This window comes from Charadrius vociferus, unplaced genomic scaffold (assembly GCF_000708025.1).
Source record: "Charadrius vociferus isolate BGI_N301 unplaced genomic scaffold, ASM70802v2 scaffold324, whole genome shotgun sequence".
In the NCBI taxonomy this organism is placed as follows: Eukaryota; Metazoa; Chordata; class Aves; order Charadriiformes; family Charadriidae; genus Charadrius; species Charadrius vociferus.
This window is the reverse complement of record NW_009648041.1, coordinates 1,703,398-1,720,843: the sequence shown is the minus strand read 5'-3', so window position 1 is coordinate 1,720,843 and position 17,446 is coordinate 1,703,398. Positions and strand designations below refer to the sequence as shown.

At 42.6% G+C, this 17,446-nt stretch overlaps 1 protein-coding gene across 8 annotated transcripts in view; it reads right to left on the bottom strand.

The window, feature by feature from the left end:
• Window positions 1-14,887: 14,887 nt before the first annotated feature.
• Window positions 14,888-17,446, bottom strand: part of FOXP1 (forkhead box P1) — a 339,864-nt gene continuing 337,305 nt past the window's right edge. For all 8 annotated transcript variants that reach the window (XM_009883574.1, XM_009883575.1, XM_009883571.1 and 5 more), the window contains one exon: window positions 14,888-15,848. In XM_009883574.1, the coding sequence (XP_009881876.1) occupies window positions 15,704-15,848 (145 nt within the window). In that variant the 3' untranslated portion in view covers window positions 14,888-15,703. The remainder of the gene's footprint in view (window positions 15,849-17,446) is intronic.

Sequence of the window (17,446 nt, the reverse complement as noted above, 5' to 3'; positions counted from 1 at the left end):
GCAGAGAGTTGGCTTTCTCCGTTTCTGATCTTGCTCCTCTACACATCTGGCTTCTCTGTATGGACTGACCTTTTCAACATTTCCCACTGACAAGCCATCTTCTGGGTGCGCATGGTGGTTTCCCCTGCACGCACATGCTCATGCCCATCTGGTAGGGTGAAATTGTGCAGTCGCACACACACCCCCCGCAAGCAGGACTAGGTAATACCAGTTGCAGAGCACTGGTTTAAGAGGACAACCAGCAAATACATAAAATTAAATCTCAGCTGCAGGGACTTTTTGGTAATAAGCAGTCCCAATTAGAAATGCAAATGTCACTGAAAGGGAGCATGTCTGTTGACAGTAGACTTTGAGGAAAGCTTTGGTTTTCGTGCTAGTAAATTAATCTTTAATTATGAGCACGCCTCAGTTCTGAAAGAAGCGCCCTGCACACACTGAACTGACAGCATGCGAAAGTTCCAGGCTGTTGCTTTCCTCTGTCAAACGAAACATCTCACCCCCGAAAAGCAGAGGAGAGCCTTGCTGGCTGCTGGCGCATTTAGTGATCTAGCTCAGGTCCAGTTGGGGCTGGCCAGTGTCATTGGCTCTCCAGATGGCAAGAAGTCATCAACCCGTTAAAAATGCTGGATTAAAACAGCATGATTCCTATGCTTTGATAAATATAAATAAAAATCTAGATGAAGATTATCAAGATTTGGGTTTTCCAGACAAAAAAAAAAAACTCCAAAACCCCAACAATGCTTGCTCCTGCAGTCCTTTCCTTCCCCCGCTCCAGCTCCTGCCCTCCACGTGGAGCAGACCTCGTCAGCAGAGAGAGGACCACAAGATGCTACAGCAACCCCTTCTTCAGCCAGCGATGAGTTTCTCCAACACCTCCACTCCCGTGCTGGCTGGATTATTAAAATAACATTTCCACTTCCAAGTACGTAAATAAATCTCATTGGCAAGTTTGTCTTGTGACAGCCAACATCTCGTCTCCCTGAGAACTGGCCTGGTGTCCGGCAAAGCTGAAAACCCAGCACTTTAAAACCTGAGTGCAAGAGCCAAGAGATACACCAGATCCATCTTCTGAGGTAGCAGACACAATGAAGTAAGCAAATACGTTCCAGAAAACCTATTATTAAAGTTACAAAAATAGTTTAATTTCTTAAAGTTTGAAGTTAGGAAATCTTGCTGATGTTTTTCCAGCAAGTTTTTGCTTTTTTAGCCTAGAGCTAAAGAGCTTTGCCCCAAAAGCTTCATTGCCCTAAAGAGGCCGTGCTGCACACCCACCTCAAAAGGCCCCGAACACCTGGTTTCAGGCACAACAGGAAGATCAGAACATACTTTATCATAAATATGCATATGTGACACAAGAGCCTGCCGCCTTCCTGGAGAGATGCCATAATTGACGGAACAAAGTACAACAAAACTTCACATCACTGGTGGATCAGAACAACAGAGGTAACCGAAAGGCTAGAAAATTACAGGTTTACTGACATTTTGCTCAACCTTACCCATTCTTTATAGAAAAGAGATAATAACTATCTATAGGAGAGCTGTCTTAAGGCTCCATTCATTCCCTTACGCTAGCCCAGCTGAGAGGTGGTATAATATAATGCACACTGGCATCTGGCATGTCATTTAATTACACCTTCAGCTTGCTGGGAAAATGTTTGAAGTGTCAAGGTAAGCAAACTATAAAAATATATTTCCCCTGCTACAGGGAGGCTCCTGCAATGGCAAGCCGAGGAGACGGGGCTTGCTCCAGCCATTACTCTGGGTCTGTGCGAGGAAGGTGATGCAGAGGAGTCTAATTCATGAACAATTATCGCCCTTTGATAAGACACCATCTGCTCCCGGCAGCCTGGCTCCAATTCCCCAACAGGCACTTGGGAATTCTTCCCCAAATAAACCATTGGTGTAACAGGAAAACAGTACCATCGGCTCCAGTGAAGTTGGGCCTTTTCGCCTCAGCACTGAATATGCCCCGTTCCTTTAACAAAGAAGAATAAAAATGTCAAGGGCAGTAAAATGCCGGTCACCACCACCAAAAGAGCCAGGGAGGGCTTGTTCTAGCTCATCAACCAGCTCTGTGCTCTGTACGGCGAGAGGCTGTTAGACATCGCCTATGATAAGGATGAAGGTAGACCAATATATCTGTACCAGTGGATGCTTTCTAACCAGTGGTGACTTTCACCCTGAGCTGAGTGGAGCAGCTTTTTTAAAAAGCACAAGCTGATGAGCAAAGCAAACAGTCAGGTGCTGTATGTCCATCGCAAAGCCCAGTGATACCCTCCATTAGCCAAAGAGGGGCCCACACACCCACAAGCTAGCCAGCACTTGAGGACTTCCAGGTTCTCGTCCCGTCTGTGTTCCTCCTGGGCTATGTTTGTAAGAGAAAAAAATACAAATCTGTAATTTCAGAGCTGGCTATGCAGAGGCACTTGCCCTATCCCGCGGTGCTGGGGGTACCTCGCTGTGTTTGGCTCTGCAAGCATTGCTCCCGCAGCGAGCGGCGGGGACAGCCAGCACCCTTCAGCTCCACTCCTCTCCACGGCGGCTTTTGACTCACCACGTGTTTAAAAAGCTCGGTTCTCATTTTCACTGCTGTGGAATAAAATTGGCCTCTCCATCAACGCTCCTTCTGGGCCTTGATGCTGTACGCAGGAGGGACAGGAGCGCACGGCGGGGCAGGGGGATGTCTCAGCATCGCACCCCAGTTCACCCCACACAGGAGTAAAGCTGCAGATAACCTCACCACTTGCTAAACCACAGATGACCCCTGAGCCTTTGACCCTGGAAGGCAGCGACACAAAGCGGAGTGCGTTAGGGCTGGCCTTGTTACAAGTAATTGAACTGAAAGAAATAAATCACATAATTTTTCTCTTTGTGCAGGGGGTGGGGGGAGAGGAAGGAGGGGAGGAAAGGAGAAGAAAGTTCAACGCAGATATTAGTCACCTTGTTTTGTTCTTACTAATGGAAATTTCTCAGAAACCAAAATAAAGGGTGTGGTATAATAACCTGAAGAGAATAAAATTAGCTAGAACCCACATCCTAACTTTTAAACCCAGTGCATGAATGCAGGTGTCTGCAGCTGAGCACGGTATTTTTGTTTCAGCTCATCCGAGGTATGAGTCATTTCCATCAAAAGAGGAGGATGCCTTGATCTGTGTGCGAGCGAGGGCTGGAACAGCAGCTGCTGGAGCAAATACAAACATCCATGCCAAGGATTGTAGGGATGGAGTTTATCTAATGTGTAAACAGCCACCTGCTGCAAATGAAAAATTACACCCACAACCACCTGAATAAGATAAGCATACGACGGGGAAAACGAAGAGACAGATTTATTATTAATTTGTTGGAACTTTTGAACCAAACATCTCTTTTGCAACGGAACAGTAGGATGCACAAGGAAATAGCAGTCCTTGCCCCAGACCTGCTCGGCAGCATTTATTTTGCCTAAGTGATTTTCTTTTCTTTGCTAAGTCTGGTGGAGATGAAAACACCAACCTGAAGAAGATAATTAAAAGCTAAATGAAACCACATACAGCTGTGCTACTACATGGCTAATGAACATGCAAATATATACATATGACAAGGCCGTAATGCAGACTGGCTGCCTGGAGTGGTTCATGCAGATTTCCAAGAGCTGGAAAATGCTATTGATTACAACTGAGCTAAACTTCCTGACTCCAGACTTCAAAGATCAGCCCCAATATAACCATCGTGCAGCATATGGGAACGTGGCTGCAAGGAACTGGTGAATAATGGCTTGGGGACCTGACTGTTCACATGTATCTTGGGAGATGTCCTCTTGGCTGCTGAGTGCAGGCTCCTCAGCAGCCAGGCCCAGCGCCATATAATCCTCCTCAGCATCTTGGCATGCTCCATCTCGCTGTCAATTAAGGTTTTGCAGTTGTGAGGTTTAGCTGGGATATTTATTTTTTGCCTTCCCACTTCACTTGGCAAGATGCGGGTATGTGGAGGGGACATTTCTGGGAGGACCAGGGCTGTAGGTAACACGTATAAGGCAAAGCTCCTGGGACCCTACAAAAAGGACCCTCTGAGGGTCTGCTGACACATCAGCATGGAAGACGACCAAATCAGGTTTCCCTTATTAGTTAAAAAATACCCGTCTGAGAGTAACTGCCCAGTCCACCCAGAGATGTGATGAGTGGGTCAGGGCTCAGCCCTGCACAGAGCAGTCCTCCCGCAGAGGGGACCTGGTCCTCCCCCGCTGCCGCCCTGCGCCCCCTTCCCCGGCCGCGCCAGGATGGAGACATTACAGAAACAGAGCAAAGCTCATTCCTCCGCCCTCACGACCACAGAAAGGGCACACAGCCGCGGGGATTCTTCCAGGCCACGTTCAGGAGAAAAGCCTGGAGAGATGCAGCACAGCCTTAGAGCAGGGTGAAGATGGCTGAGCCACCGGGACAGCCCGGAGAGAGAGGGACACCCACGGAAACCAAATTTGTGCTGAACACAATGGTTAGTGCATAAAAATTAATCAAGTACTACAATGACTTGCTTTATTCATAATACTTAATGGTCATGTAATAGGAGTTTTTATTCAGCAGTTAAAGTTCATAAGTGCAGGTTTTACATGTAGAAAGGTATTATGCTGATAGTTTAATTACACACCTTTCTGCACACCAAAGGAAATGGGTTATGCGGGTTTTATAATTAAAGAAGGACTTCTGAGGGGAAATGAACTTTGCAGTTAGCAACATAATATTTGATTTTTATCAGATGTTTTTGTTTTGAATTTGCCGGCACTCCGTACCGTGGTAAACAGGTGAGAACGCTCCAAACTGCACGAGGCGTCAGGGGGAAGCTTTGAAAACGCAGCATAAAGTAGCAATATTTAAAAATGGCAAGGTGGAGCGCGAGGTATAAACATCGTGTGTTTGGAAGGCTCTCCGCATGCCTACAGAGGCGGCGAAGCCAAAAACCTGACGGGTGTCTGTGTGTGCACGTCCGCTGGTGGAATACATGGGTCTGCTCTAGATACTCAAGGCAAAGACGGGCAGGAGCCAGCGGCAGGTCCGGGCCAGCTCCTGCTGCCCTCTAATAACGATGGACATGGACATGGGGGTGTGGGGGAAGTCAGTAATTGCAGGGCTCCTCCTCCCTTTTCAGGTTTGAAGAGGCTCTGCTTAGCTTAGCATCACTTCATTTCTATATACATCTCAAAAAAAGTATAGGTGGGTGTATATATACACATACATTTACAAACTACTAGGAGAAATCCATTTTTCTAACACAGCAAATACACTGGCAATGTTTTCCTGAAGTTTAAAATATTTCAAACATCACTGAGTGCCGCTCCACTCATAATGTGCGAACTGACAGTCTCTTATCGTTCCCAACACAAATGAACATTAACAAGCGGATTGAACCAAGCGGATTGGGAAAAAAAAAAAAAAAAAAAAAAGGACTTTCCAAAAAACAATAAGCAATGAAGTATTTTGAGTACGCCCTTTCCTGTCTGGCAGGAATGGAGGGAGACTGCCCTGGATATTTGGATATTGTGCTTTGGTGGCGAAGGTGGAGCCCAGGTGGTGGCAGGCAGTGGTGGCCGTGACGGTGGTCCTTTTGCCGGCAGCTGCCTCCTCGGGCACCTCGGGCACTCCGCACCGACCAGCGACTTTTGAAATCTGGCATCTCGTACCCAAACACCACGGAAATGCTTCAAAATCCTTTTAATCGGAGCGGACACTCAACAATGACAAGAGGAACAGTTGCTCAAAGGGTGTATCCAAATACAAATGGACATTTTTTTTAATTTCATTGGCCAACGGCATAAATTAACGACAGCGAGAAAGAATGGTAACTGTTTTTCTCTTATTAAATCCATACACTTTAGTTCTACTCATCATCGTTAACATACTGTTAAAAGAGCTGTTACTGTATCTTTCAACCCTCATCCTGCAATCAAGCCCTCGCTGCACTGTGGTGGCTTTCAAACAGTCACTTGTTTAAAAATAGAATGTGGGATTTTTTTTTTATTTTTTTTTTTTAAAAATCCGACTGCCAACTGAATGCAAACAGGTAGAAATTAACATACACAATTGTCAAGTGTCAAATTCAGCTCCTCAGCCACCAAGATTTACACCGCCTGGTGAGCGGGCTCACAAAACTGAGGCTGCATTGCTCACGGGCAGAAGTTGTGCAAATAAAAATATGCACTTAATTTTATTTTTTTTTTTAAGTTACACTGTGCTTTCTGGGTGCGTACACACGGGTCACTCTTTGTAATCTGTGCGTTTATACCCAGATCCTGTAAACCCTGAGCTAACAGCTCAGCCTCCACGGGGCGAATTTGGGGTGGACGGCGTGGTTTCAAAGATGTTCAGCGCAACACCCGTTCCTGCCACTTGCCTGAGTTCTCCGCCCCTGCAAAAGAGGAGCCTGTTCCCATTTATTTTTTTTTTTTAAGGCTAACAAAGGTAATTATAACAGGATGAACAGATTTTTTGTTTCCCCCTACAAAGTACAACCGCCTCATATCAGAGAGAGTATTATACCAGAGCTATGACTAGATGAGCTTTTACTGTATATGGAAATGTATTGAAATGAACGTATAGCTCAGCCACACTCATCGACCATTGTATTGTTTTGTGGAAGCCACTTCTCCCGTGAAGGGCAACCACATGCGAAGGGAGAGAGTCCAAGTAAGTATTTGGTAAACATTTGAAAACGAGGGACAAATAGCGCTGTGCAATCGCACCGTCTCACTTCAAATACCCACTCGAAACAAAAAAAAAAATTACAATTCCTCCTCTAACAAGCCGAGCCTGGCTCCCTAAACCGGCAGGAATCGCAACGCTGGTAAACTTGCAGAAATATTTTTACAATTTTATTAGAGGTTTTAATTCAGTGCTTTATCTACCTCTGTTAGTCTGCAAAATAGCTTTAAATATTCAAGTGGTAATTAATGAATCTTTTATGTTGCAAATCAAACATTTTCATCTGTGCTGTGGTACAGTGGCAGCGAGAAGGAGGGGTTTAAAGTGTAATTGTTTCTACTGTTCCCCTCGCAGTGCTGAATGCCTTTTTACCCTTTATTATATCATTGGCTTTTGCTTCAGTTCATCAGCGCTTCCCCACATCTTATCGTTCGATATTTGCTGTCTATTTTTTTTCCTTTTTTTTTTTTTTTCAGTTCAAGATTTCTTACTGTGCCTTTGCCAGAGACATTCCTAAGGAGATGGAAACTCTCTGAATGTGGAATTTTCGCATGAGTGCAAAATAATAAAAAGCATGTGTGTATTAAAAAGGGATCAACTTAATGGGAAATGAGCATTGGGTTACATTAATATTCTATTACAGTAAAAATCATATTTAATAAATTTTCTCCAGATTTTTCAGAATCTTACTGTATTTTTCTAAGTCGTATGCCAATCCAAAGAAACAGTGTATATGATACATTTGATTTATGTTAAGTAAATAACCTGCACAGCCCATTTTTTGGTTTAAAAAAAAAATATTAAGTGTAGAAACACACACCAGACTGAAATGTGTGCTTAGTTTCCATCTGCTAGGTGAAATAGTGTTGGTCTTGTGCAGCAGAAAGCCTTTATAAACAGTATTCTATTTTATTGATGCTATATGTGGATTTTTATGTTATGTGGCAAGGGCAGGAGAATGAAAACATTGTAATTTATCCTAAACCGTAAAATTATACTAGTACTAAAGTAATTACTTCACATATTAAAATACAGTTTCCTTTACTTTCTTTTGTCATCACATAAAATGAGGCGTTGAGCGCTGCAGCGCAAAGGGGCCGGAGCTTTTCTTGCCTTCACAAAGGATTGACACATCCTTGATCGTACACTATATCACCCGACCCTTGTTGTTCTGCGACCCTAATTAATATTATACTCAGTGACATTTATGTATCAGAGCAATAAGCTAAACAGGAAACAATTTATGTCACCTAAAGCTTTTTAACAAATCGATGCAACTATTTGTAATTGCTTGTTTCACAAGATTAAAAGTACTCAGCCTTGATCTTCGCCCACAGTTTTGTGGCCAACATGACCTGTGCTTCCGTTGTAAAATAGGAGTGTTGGTGATCAGCACCTATTTCCATCAAGTAATCCATATTGCTAATATTTCTGGAATTTTAATGTAGTTACAATTTATAGCCGATCAAATGTGGTTACCTAAATTGCTGTTGCTAGTAGACAGTTTAACTGTCTTTATTAATTACAGTATAATTTAATGTTTGAGTACAGGCACTTGTGTTGGTCATTTTTACAGCCAAAGCAGTTATGTGCCTTATGACGAACCATTTTAGCATTTTCAATGGAAATTTGCTAATATGATGAGTGATAAAAATGTCAAACTCTGGTAAATAATGGTTATTGCTTTGGCTGGAATTAATCCTTGAAAGGACGGTTACCTTCAAATTAACATTATAACTTGAAGAAAAAAAAAAAATGTTTTTCAGGCTTCTGAGATGCATTAAAAATGGCCACTGAACTCCTCTAAATAAATACGTACAAAACCCCACAAAGGGGGGTTGATTTTTCTTTTCCTCCAGGTAGACAGAGAAATTGCCTGCGGAATGAAAGGGGAGGAGGGGCTATTTTTGGTTAACTACCCCAAGGTGATGGTATTTACCATTTCTAGCTCATGAGCTTTGAAGGTATCTAACAAAGCTAATAAAATGGGGCAAAAAAGGAGGACTTCGCTGCGCCTTAGCCCTGGGGGCCTGGGGCAAACCCGGGCACAGACAGCACGGAGGCTGCCAACACGTGTGCGGGCCGCGTCCCACCACGTTGGTCATCGCCGTTGGGGGAGATGGTGGTTTGTTGCCACCAACGCGGCGCTATGAGGATGAAGAGCGCTTCGACGTGGTGGAATTAGCCACTGCTGCAACAAAGATGAAAGATAGCCCTGATTAACACACCATTAAACGAACGTTTAACATCATCATTGAAGATGGAGCCTGATTAATAGGTCAAGAAGGGCTAATCACACTTTGTTGTGAGGAAGGGGGTGTGGGTGTGTGTGCCTGCGTGTGAGCGAGAAGCACCAAGAATTGCTAGTCCCTTAAATTAGTCCAATAATGTGAAATTTGTCATACTCTGTGATCACGGCCCAAGTTAAATGTCACCGTTCAGATCATCTGCGCAGAGCAGCTGGGTGTGCATGGAGCCCGTCAGCTGCCGTGTCCTCCTGGGCCTCCAGCTCCTGCGCCGGGACCCCCTTATCTTCTGCTGCTCATCCCTCCAGTACAGGAGAAACCCAGAAAAACTACGCACTGGCTCCCATTTCCTTTGGAAGCGATTCAGAGATGCATCGCCTCACCACTGACCATAAAAGTGCTTTTTAGCTGTGGTGGAAAGCGGCGTTTCTGACTGGAAAAGGTATTTCCCAGCCGGCTGTTGCTGGTGGCAGCACTGGGAGGCAGGAGGGCATTTTGCGATGTTCCACGGTAGGGCTGCCAGGGAGGAGAAATGGGGTCGTCAACACAATGATAAAAACTGTGGCGTTGGACGCCCAGCAAAGAGCCGAGGCCCTCACCCACTGGTAGGGCAGCACTAACTCCGCAGGAGGGGAAGGGCCTGATCCCGCTCCTCAGCTCGGTGCCAGTTCCTCAGCACAAGCTGCATTTGGCACCAATCCCAGCTGCTCTCCTTAAACCCGCAGAAAGCCCACAGATGACAAACAACGTGGTTGGGTCTCCCCCACCTCGCGTGTACAACAGGCAGGACAGCCAGCGCTGAGGTGTCCGGGAAGGTGGAATACCCGAGTCATCTGTGATGGCTTCAGAGCTCATGACCTGCCTGGGTCTCCTCCTGGTGACCTGTATGGGGACACACTGTCCTCACGCCGAGGAGCCGAGTGCCCATCTGGGATTCACTCGGGGATGTACTCCCCTACCTGGAGCCCACTCGCCCACCCACGTTTTGGAGACGCAGAGCGCTCCTGACCTGCCAAATTCCAGCTTAACACCCTCTGCCTGTGACTTCAGAAAATTTTAACCCCAAAAGTGGGGCCTCTCCAGTTTACTAAAACCTCACTGGTGATAAAAGCCCAATACATGACCAAACCCAAATTTTATTCTCTATATTTTGATTATTAAAATCTATCGGTCAATACCACTTTGAGACACATTATGAGTGTGCAAAGATCCCCCCCCCCCCCACAATATCTTTATCTGGTATAATTTTGTGATAGAATATTTTTATAAAATCATTTGTACTAATTTAAGCATTTATCATTATATGCAAAAAGATTTCTTGATGAGAATATTATAGACGGTGCATGTTTTTGACATTAGCATTTTATTTGGATGACTAATCTTGCAGATGTGAAATTTTAATGAATTATTCATGAAAAATCTCTCCTCTGAAATTTCAGTTTGCTGCTAATGCTAGTTATTAAACATTTTATTTTTCTTTATAAAACTTGATGAAGAAAATAAATGCATGCTTACTCGAAAGAAAAGAAGGTGGCTTTTTCCTTTAAAGTTTGTCTCGGGTGACAGCCTGACTTGGGACTTTGCTCCTCACGGTTTTGTGGACCACAGCCGTTGATCCCGCAAACCCCCTTGCGCATACGTACGATACGCGTCGAACCCTTCCCAGCGCAGCCGGCAGCGCAGCTCCCGTCAGGGCACTGCACTTGGAAGGATTTGCACGGTGAGGCCCCAAACCCCTTCTTCTATCCTTTGAAGCGGAGTCCAACGAGGAAGCAAATACCCTCAACTCCCCCTGACCCTAATGGTCAAACACCGATGGACTTTCTTGGAAAAGTGGGTGAATTCCTTCGAATGACAGCATCTTCCTCGCTTCCAGTGCTCAAGCAGCAAGTCCAGACCGGCCGTGAAACCGTCGCTAAAATATCTTGCGATTTGATGGAGTTGGGGGAGACCCAAGGAGAGCGATGAGGCTGTCCGTGAACGCGCTGGGACACGGGTGAGATGCAACCGTCTGCTGCGGGGATGAGCGCTGGGGCCTGGGGCCTCAGGGGATGCGACACGGGAGTCATCGGGGGCGCGGGGAAGCCGGGGGGGGAACAAAACAAAAACGTAGGACATGGCAACTTGCATTACCAGTGTGAACAACCAGCATTTTTATTGCATTTGAGAATGCTATAATGTCAGTAATTAGTACTGACTACACAACATTTTTTATTGTCTGTATCAACAGACATGGAATGATGGAATTACAGTTGATGTAAGGAATGAGTTTCTTTTATGCCTTATCAAAAAAAAAAAAAAAAAAATCTTGTTACTGGCAGCACATACACACGAAGCACCATGCTAACAGTCTGGACTGTACCATTTTCATCAAGGCTTATGGGTAGAAGATACTTTGTTACCTGTTCTGGGCCCATTAAAATGCAGTTGTTAACTGCAAATTCACCTCGCAAGACTGGAATGCTAAATGACTTCTGAAACATCGAAAAACTCACTCTGAGTTCATTAACTAAAGGTACCAAAGGATTTCAAAAAGAGTTTAAACACTTTTTTTTTTTTCCATGCTATAATGAACGTGAGATTATCGGTGATCTGAAAATTACAATAGTTCAAAATTATTTTAAAAAACTTTATATATATATATTTATGTATGTATATATATAAAAGAATCCAAAAAAAAAAAAAAGGAAGTATTTTTTTTTGTGGTCACTTATTCTACATAAGCCTTGATTTTTCATTTCACTTCTAGTTGAATGCGGAAACCTGACAGGTTTTACATTTACAAACTTTTTTTTTTTTTTGTGGACAAGGAAGGCTTTGACTCTCATTCCTGACAGCGATTTACCTGATACATGGTACTACTTTCATAATGTACGCTTTTCTTTGAGAAAAAAAACATGTAACAAATTGTCTTTACATCTTGGCACCTTGTAAAGTTTTTTTTTTTTTTTTATACAAAAGTTCAATAGTTTGACACTCCCCATTATTAATCACTACTTCACTGATAAACTTTGAAAGTGTGACCCTGGAATTCATCATGCAAAATATTTACTGCAGCAGGAGAAAAACATTTTTTTTTTTTTAAACGACTTTTTTTTTTTTTCCTTTCAAATATATGAACTTTGTTTAAGACAGCCAGAAAAGGCAGTGGTAAGATAACAGAAGGGGTGGGAAAGTATCAAAAAAACCAGCTTAAACACAAAAACTGTACAAAAATGCTTCGATCAATGATAACAGGAGAAAAAAAAAATCTGTCAACTATGTTACAATTTAAAAAGCTGAAAAAAAAAAGTCAGGGATTTTCTCCCACATGTCAGCAAATGTCATCCAATATTCTTAAAGCAAGGATAACTAAATAAAATACATGTGCAGCGTATTCTGCAATTCCATTACATACAGTAGTTTTTTTTTTTTCAAAGCTATTTTTTTAGTATAGTTAATATAAAGCAGTTGCACAAAAAGCAAAAGGTGTTTTGACAAACAGGTCTGCATTTATTCCTTTTGAGGAACAATATCTAAAAAAAGGACCTTTCCACCTTTTCCTCCCTCCCCGCCCTCCCCCCAAAAGACAAAGGCTCACACAGACACAGTGGGATATATATGTACAACATAATAAACCCCTCCCTAAAGAAGCAACTGTATATCCAAAGGGATACAGAATCAGAATTGTAAAAATCATAGTGAAGTTTGCTTGATGTAAAGCCTGAGATTTTCAGTTGGTTCTTCTGCAAGGCTGCGACACCTGCCAGATATGTTAAAATCTAATTTTTTATTTCTTTTTCTCTTTTTTTATTTTTTTTATTTTTGCTACAGTCTTTAGACTAAGCATGCAAGACATACAACTAAGTGCAACTGAGTGAAATGTATTTTTTATTTACTCATTCCCTAACAGTTTGGACTGAGGTATGCGTACTAACAGTTTCTCATGCTGTTATCTTTACTCATGTCTAGCTACACATGCTGAGAATGAACTAATCTACCAGATTTTTATCCCCTTCTGAATACCGAACTAACTAGCAAACCACTCAGTTTAGAAGCACAGGGCTCAATTCTCATGATGCCCATCTGGCTACCGCCGGCACGTCACGAAGCTGCCTGGATATAATTTAAACGAAAAAAAAAAAAAATGTTTCAAATGACCACAGACTGCCCTTTTTTTTCTTTTTTTTTTGTCTTTTGAAACAGAAAGCAGAGTTGCATTTTATAAAAGTAACTGCCAATAAAATTTCTTGTACCAAAGCTTATGAGTGGACAGGAGTGTTATTTCCTTATGAAAAATGCTGACCAAAAACTAAACAGAACTGAGCAAACGTGCCAAGATCAACCAAAATTAAAGCAGTCATCCTAGCACAGTCCCGAAACAGAAGTGGCACACAATCTGTAGAACCAAAGACCCAAAAAAATTTTTTTTTTTATCATTTAATTCTAGAAATACTATTATGTGGTCCAGTTAAATTGTGGGAGCTTTTCTGTTCTCTTCTGTATTTTATTAAACTGTCTCCTTTATCTCATACTCTAATTTTCCGTGAAATAACCGCGTCTTTGCTTTCTCCAGCTCCCTTCTCCCAGCTCCACCAGTAACACTGATTCCTAGTTCTAGCCTCAAAAGCTCTCCTCGATTCCTCTTTACAGGCTTTACATTTTGGTCACTGTAAAGAATTGCAAATAAAAAGTAACAACTTTGGTTCAGACATCTACTTGGCCTTCTAAATTTTCTAGAATAAAGGAGCAGTTTCCCTCTCAGGTTAGCAATAGCCCACATCTTGTCATTTCCCTCTAAATTCTTCAACCTCCTTTGATCAACAATAAGAGGATATTTGGCTTCATAAGATAAAGCATATAACAGAGAACATAATTTACCTTTGTGTAATATCTTTGGTAATTTTAGGAAAAAAAAAAAGGTACAAAGAAGAATATAAATTAAGCTCTGAAAGGCTTTTTGAAATAATAAAAAAAGCTACAGTCCTACATAAATAAATGAGTGACGGAAAAGTGGTTGCAGAATGAAAATGTCTAGGTGTTTGGTGACTGAGGTTTACTGACCTATCGCAACAAATTTTGTATGTCGTGTTTGCTTTGAAGAGCCTTGCCAGTTTTGCCTAACAAGCCCCGGCACGAATTCTCTCCTACGTCTCCTGTCTCCTACGGCGAGGTTTCCATACTGGCTGGTGTAATATTGCGTAACAATCTTAACTGCAGTACTGGATGTGCACAGCTGAAAATTAACACTTTAGCATTAGTGGGGCTCCGTCCTTATTAACTCCCGTAACAAGTTCAATCTGAAATCTAATTTGTATTCAAACAGATTAATGCCACCAAGCAATGCTGAACTGATGTTTAACCGCGAAACATCACCACATACAATAACAATTTAATGAAGTCATCTTTCCAACCACTATTTGCGAATGCAAATGTAAAAAGAAAAAAAAAAGGTAATAATAAATGTATAGGTGCCCATCTCGGTAATCTTCGATATTCCAGAAAGATTTGTTGACCCATTAGAACTCGTATTAAACAACCGAGAACTTGCCACTGTACTATTCATCCTCTTAATAAAAGTGAACTCTGTTGGTGCTGCATATGTTTCTTTGTGCTGTTCAATTTTGTGGCATTTGCTAATATTCACCGCTGCTGCCAAAAAAAAAAAAAAAAAAAAAAAAAAAGACCCAACCCCCCCCCCCCCAAAATAAAATTAAAAATACTGCTTTGTGGAATGAATCTGTGTTGCTTCCTACAGTGTTTCTACGTTCATCTGTCATTCATTCTCATTCTCGCAGTACTTCGTTCCTCTCTCTCCGCTGGACAACCCTTCCACATGTATAGTGCAGCATTTGGGACCTTTTCAAAAAACAACAACAGAAGAAAAAAAAAAAAAAGAGGAGACACCGAAATGGAATGTTTTCCATAGCTAAAGAAAACATGGTGGCATCTGAAGGAAACTGGAATGAATGACAGAAAAAACTACAAACAATTCAATGACATTCAGCTTCGTATAATAAAAACACCTATTAACATTCATCACAAAGTACAGAAAACGTCGAAGCCTCCGAGAGGCCCTGGGCCCAGATGAGGCCTGAGGTCAGAACTTAAAATGGTAGAGGAGAAGTGGGGCGGGGGAATAAAAGCAATACATTAAAAAGTTTGGGATAATTTTTTCTTTTAACCCCTCCCCCGATATACACGCTCACACGCACACACACATATCCACACACGTGCACACACAGGCCTTCCCCATCCCAAATGGAAGCAAAAAAAAAAAAAAAAAAAAAAAAAAAAAAAAAAAAAAAACCACCCAAAAAAAAAACCAAACAAAAAAAAATGGAGTAAAGGCAGTGATAATCAACATGCAGTACTGTGCAAATATGTTGTCCATTGGAATCCTTAAAATCTGGGCAAAGACTTGATCTGCAGTTCAGGTGTACATGCTCAGTTTGATGTCCTCAAGTGTCCAAAATTGGCAGGACCTGCAGTCCACAGCTGGCTGCTAAATGCAAGTGAATCAGTTTAGCAAATTTACAACACTGATGTTGACTGTAAGAGAGGAAAATCCCAAGTACCAAACAAGTCCATCCAATGCACAGAGTACAAATTCCTTTTTTCAACAAAAAGTAGAAAAATCAAAAATACTCCCAAATGGGATACTTGATGGCACTAAGAGTTAACATATTTCATAGTTGTCAAAGTGGACTGAGAATCCTCCAGACTGTACAATAATGGAGAGATTTCACAGCTAAGTTTGACGTGTTCTTCCAATCTTCATTCTCAGGATAACGATGTCAGACATACTCATTCTATGTCCTCATTTACAGGTTCATCTTCATAATCTCTGTCATGATCGAAATCTGGACTGTGGTTGGCTGTTGTCACTAAGGATAGCGGGCCTTCATTTTCGTCTGGATCTAACGGTTCTTCTTTGACATGCACGGGGTGCCTGGAGAAACGAAAACAGGGTCAAATCAGCAAGTTGCTCGTTCAAAAATGGGTTTTGCCAGCTCAGGTGGTCTGAGAAAAGCCAGGCGGTCTGGGCGTTCAGACCTGGTGTGCCAAGGCCTAGGAGCTCCAGGCCACCGAGGAGAAGACCCTCAACTATGGCAGCCACCGCAGCCAAGCGAAGGCTACGCCGGGCAGGCAGCGCTCAACTTCCCCGGGAAAACACTCTGGGAGGAGCACCTCGATAGGGTTTCCGTCTCGGGATCAAGAGAAAAAGCTCTCAGCTGACTTATTAAGTTGATTAATACAATCTTTGGATAAATAAGTGGAATAAGCATCCGAACGGCAAAGCAGCAGTTTGTCAGCCCGCCGAGCCGGCGGAGGCTGGGCTAATCATCGCTCGCTGTGTGTGCGGCGTCTCTCGTTAACATGCAGAACCTGTGAGACAACTCTCCAGAGGACGACCCCAAGTGAGGTTCTATCATTAATCAACTTCAAGCAAACACAGCAAAGAGACACCATGATACATGCTTTAAACTCCAAATTAATGCATATTTTTACAAACTGTCAATAAGGGAAGAAAAGCCCTGCCAGGAAACACAAACAGAGAGGAAAAGGCTCGCTCAACACAACAATATGATAAGAAAGCACAGTCCTAACGAGAATAATAACACTGTCAGCTGTAAACAAGGCAGAACATGATCCCCAGCTCATGGTGGGCACAAGGATGTACTAAAGAGATGAGATCTGCCAAATTTCTCATTACAGCATAGCACACGAATAACCCGCAGGGGAACGGGGCTTGGTCATTCAAAACGGGTATGATAACAATTGAAAAATGTTGTTCGTAAATCATATTTACAAGAAATCCTATACAAATACAAATTACCGTGGTTTTTTTTCCTGTTTTTTTTTTTTTTTGTTCGGCAGCTTTTGAAATGTAAAATAGCCATGTGAGTCAATAGTGTCTTGTTGGTGGGACTTTATAGGGAAGTAGGATTTTATTGACATTACCAAGTATTAATAATGCGACACAGCAACAGAGACCCTGTTTGCTTCCTAAATAATTGATGTTGTAGGCAATCCCTTAAAATAAAGTGTTAATGAGTTCAAGTCCCACTCTGTCTCTCATTGAGTTGATATCCACCTCCTAGAGTCTTGGTTTTTCTCCATGCGGACTAATTTAACCCTTTCATGTAGGCTACGTGAAAACACAACCCGAAGCGCAGACCTTCGTTTGTAAGAACTTTTTCTCTCCTTGCGCAGCTTTGCTTTAAAATGAATGATTTTAAAGAGCCGCATTTGATTTTACGTTTTGTGTGGATCGGAACGACGACGCTGTTTGTACTCCGTCGCACTGACACAGAGCACGAACAAACCACCGAATGGGGAAAACACACTCGGGATCCACGTAGAAGCCAAAGGTAACACTGCCTATTTCAAGTGACCCGCATGGACCAGTCGTACCCTTACGTAGTGTGCAGAGCTGTACCACACCCTATTTATTTATTTTGGCTTGAGTCTGGACCAGTTTAGGAAGCATCCAACTTGCTGACTATGGGCATTTCTAACGTGAGCTGTGAATGCCTCTCAACTCCC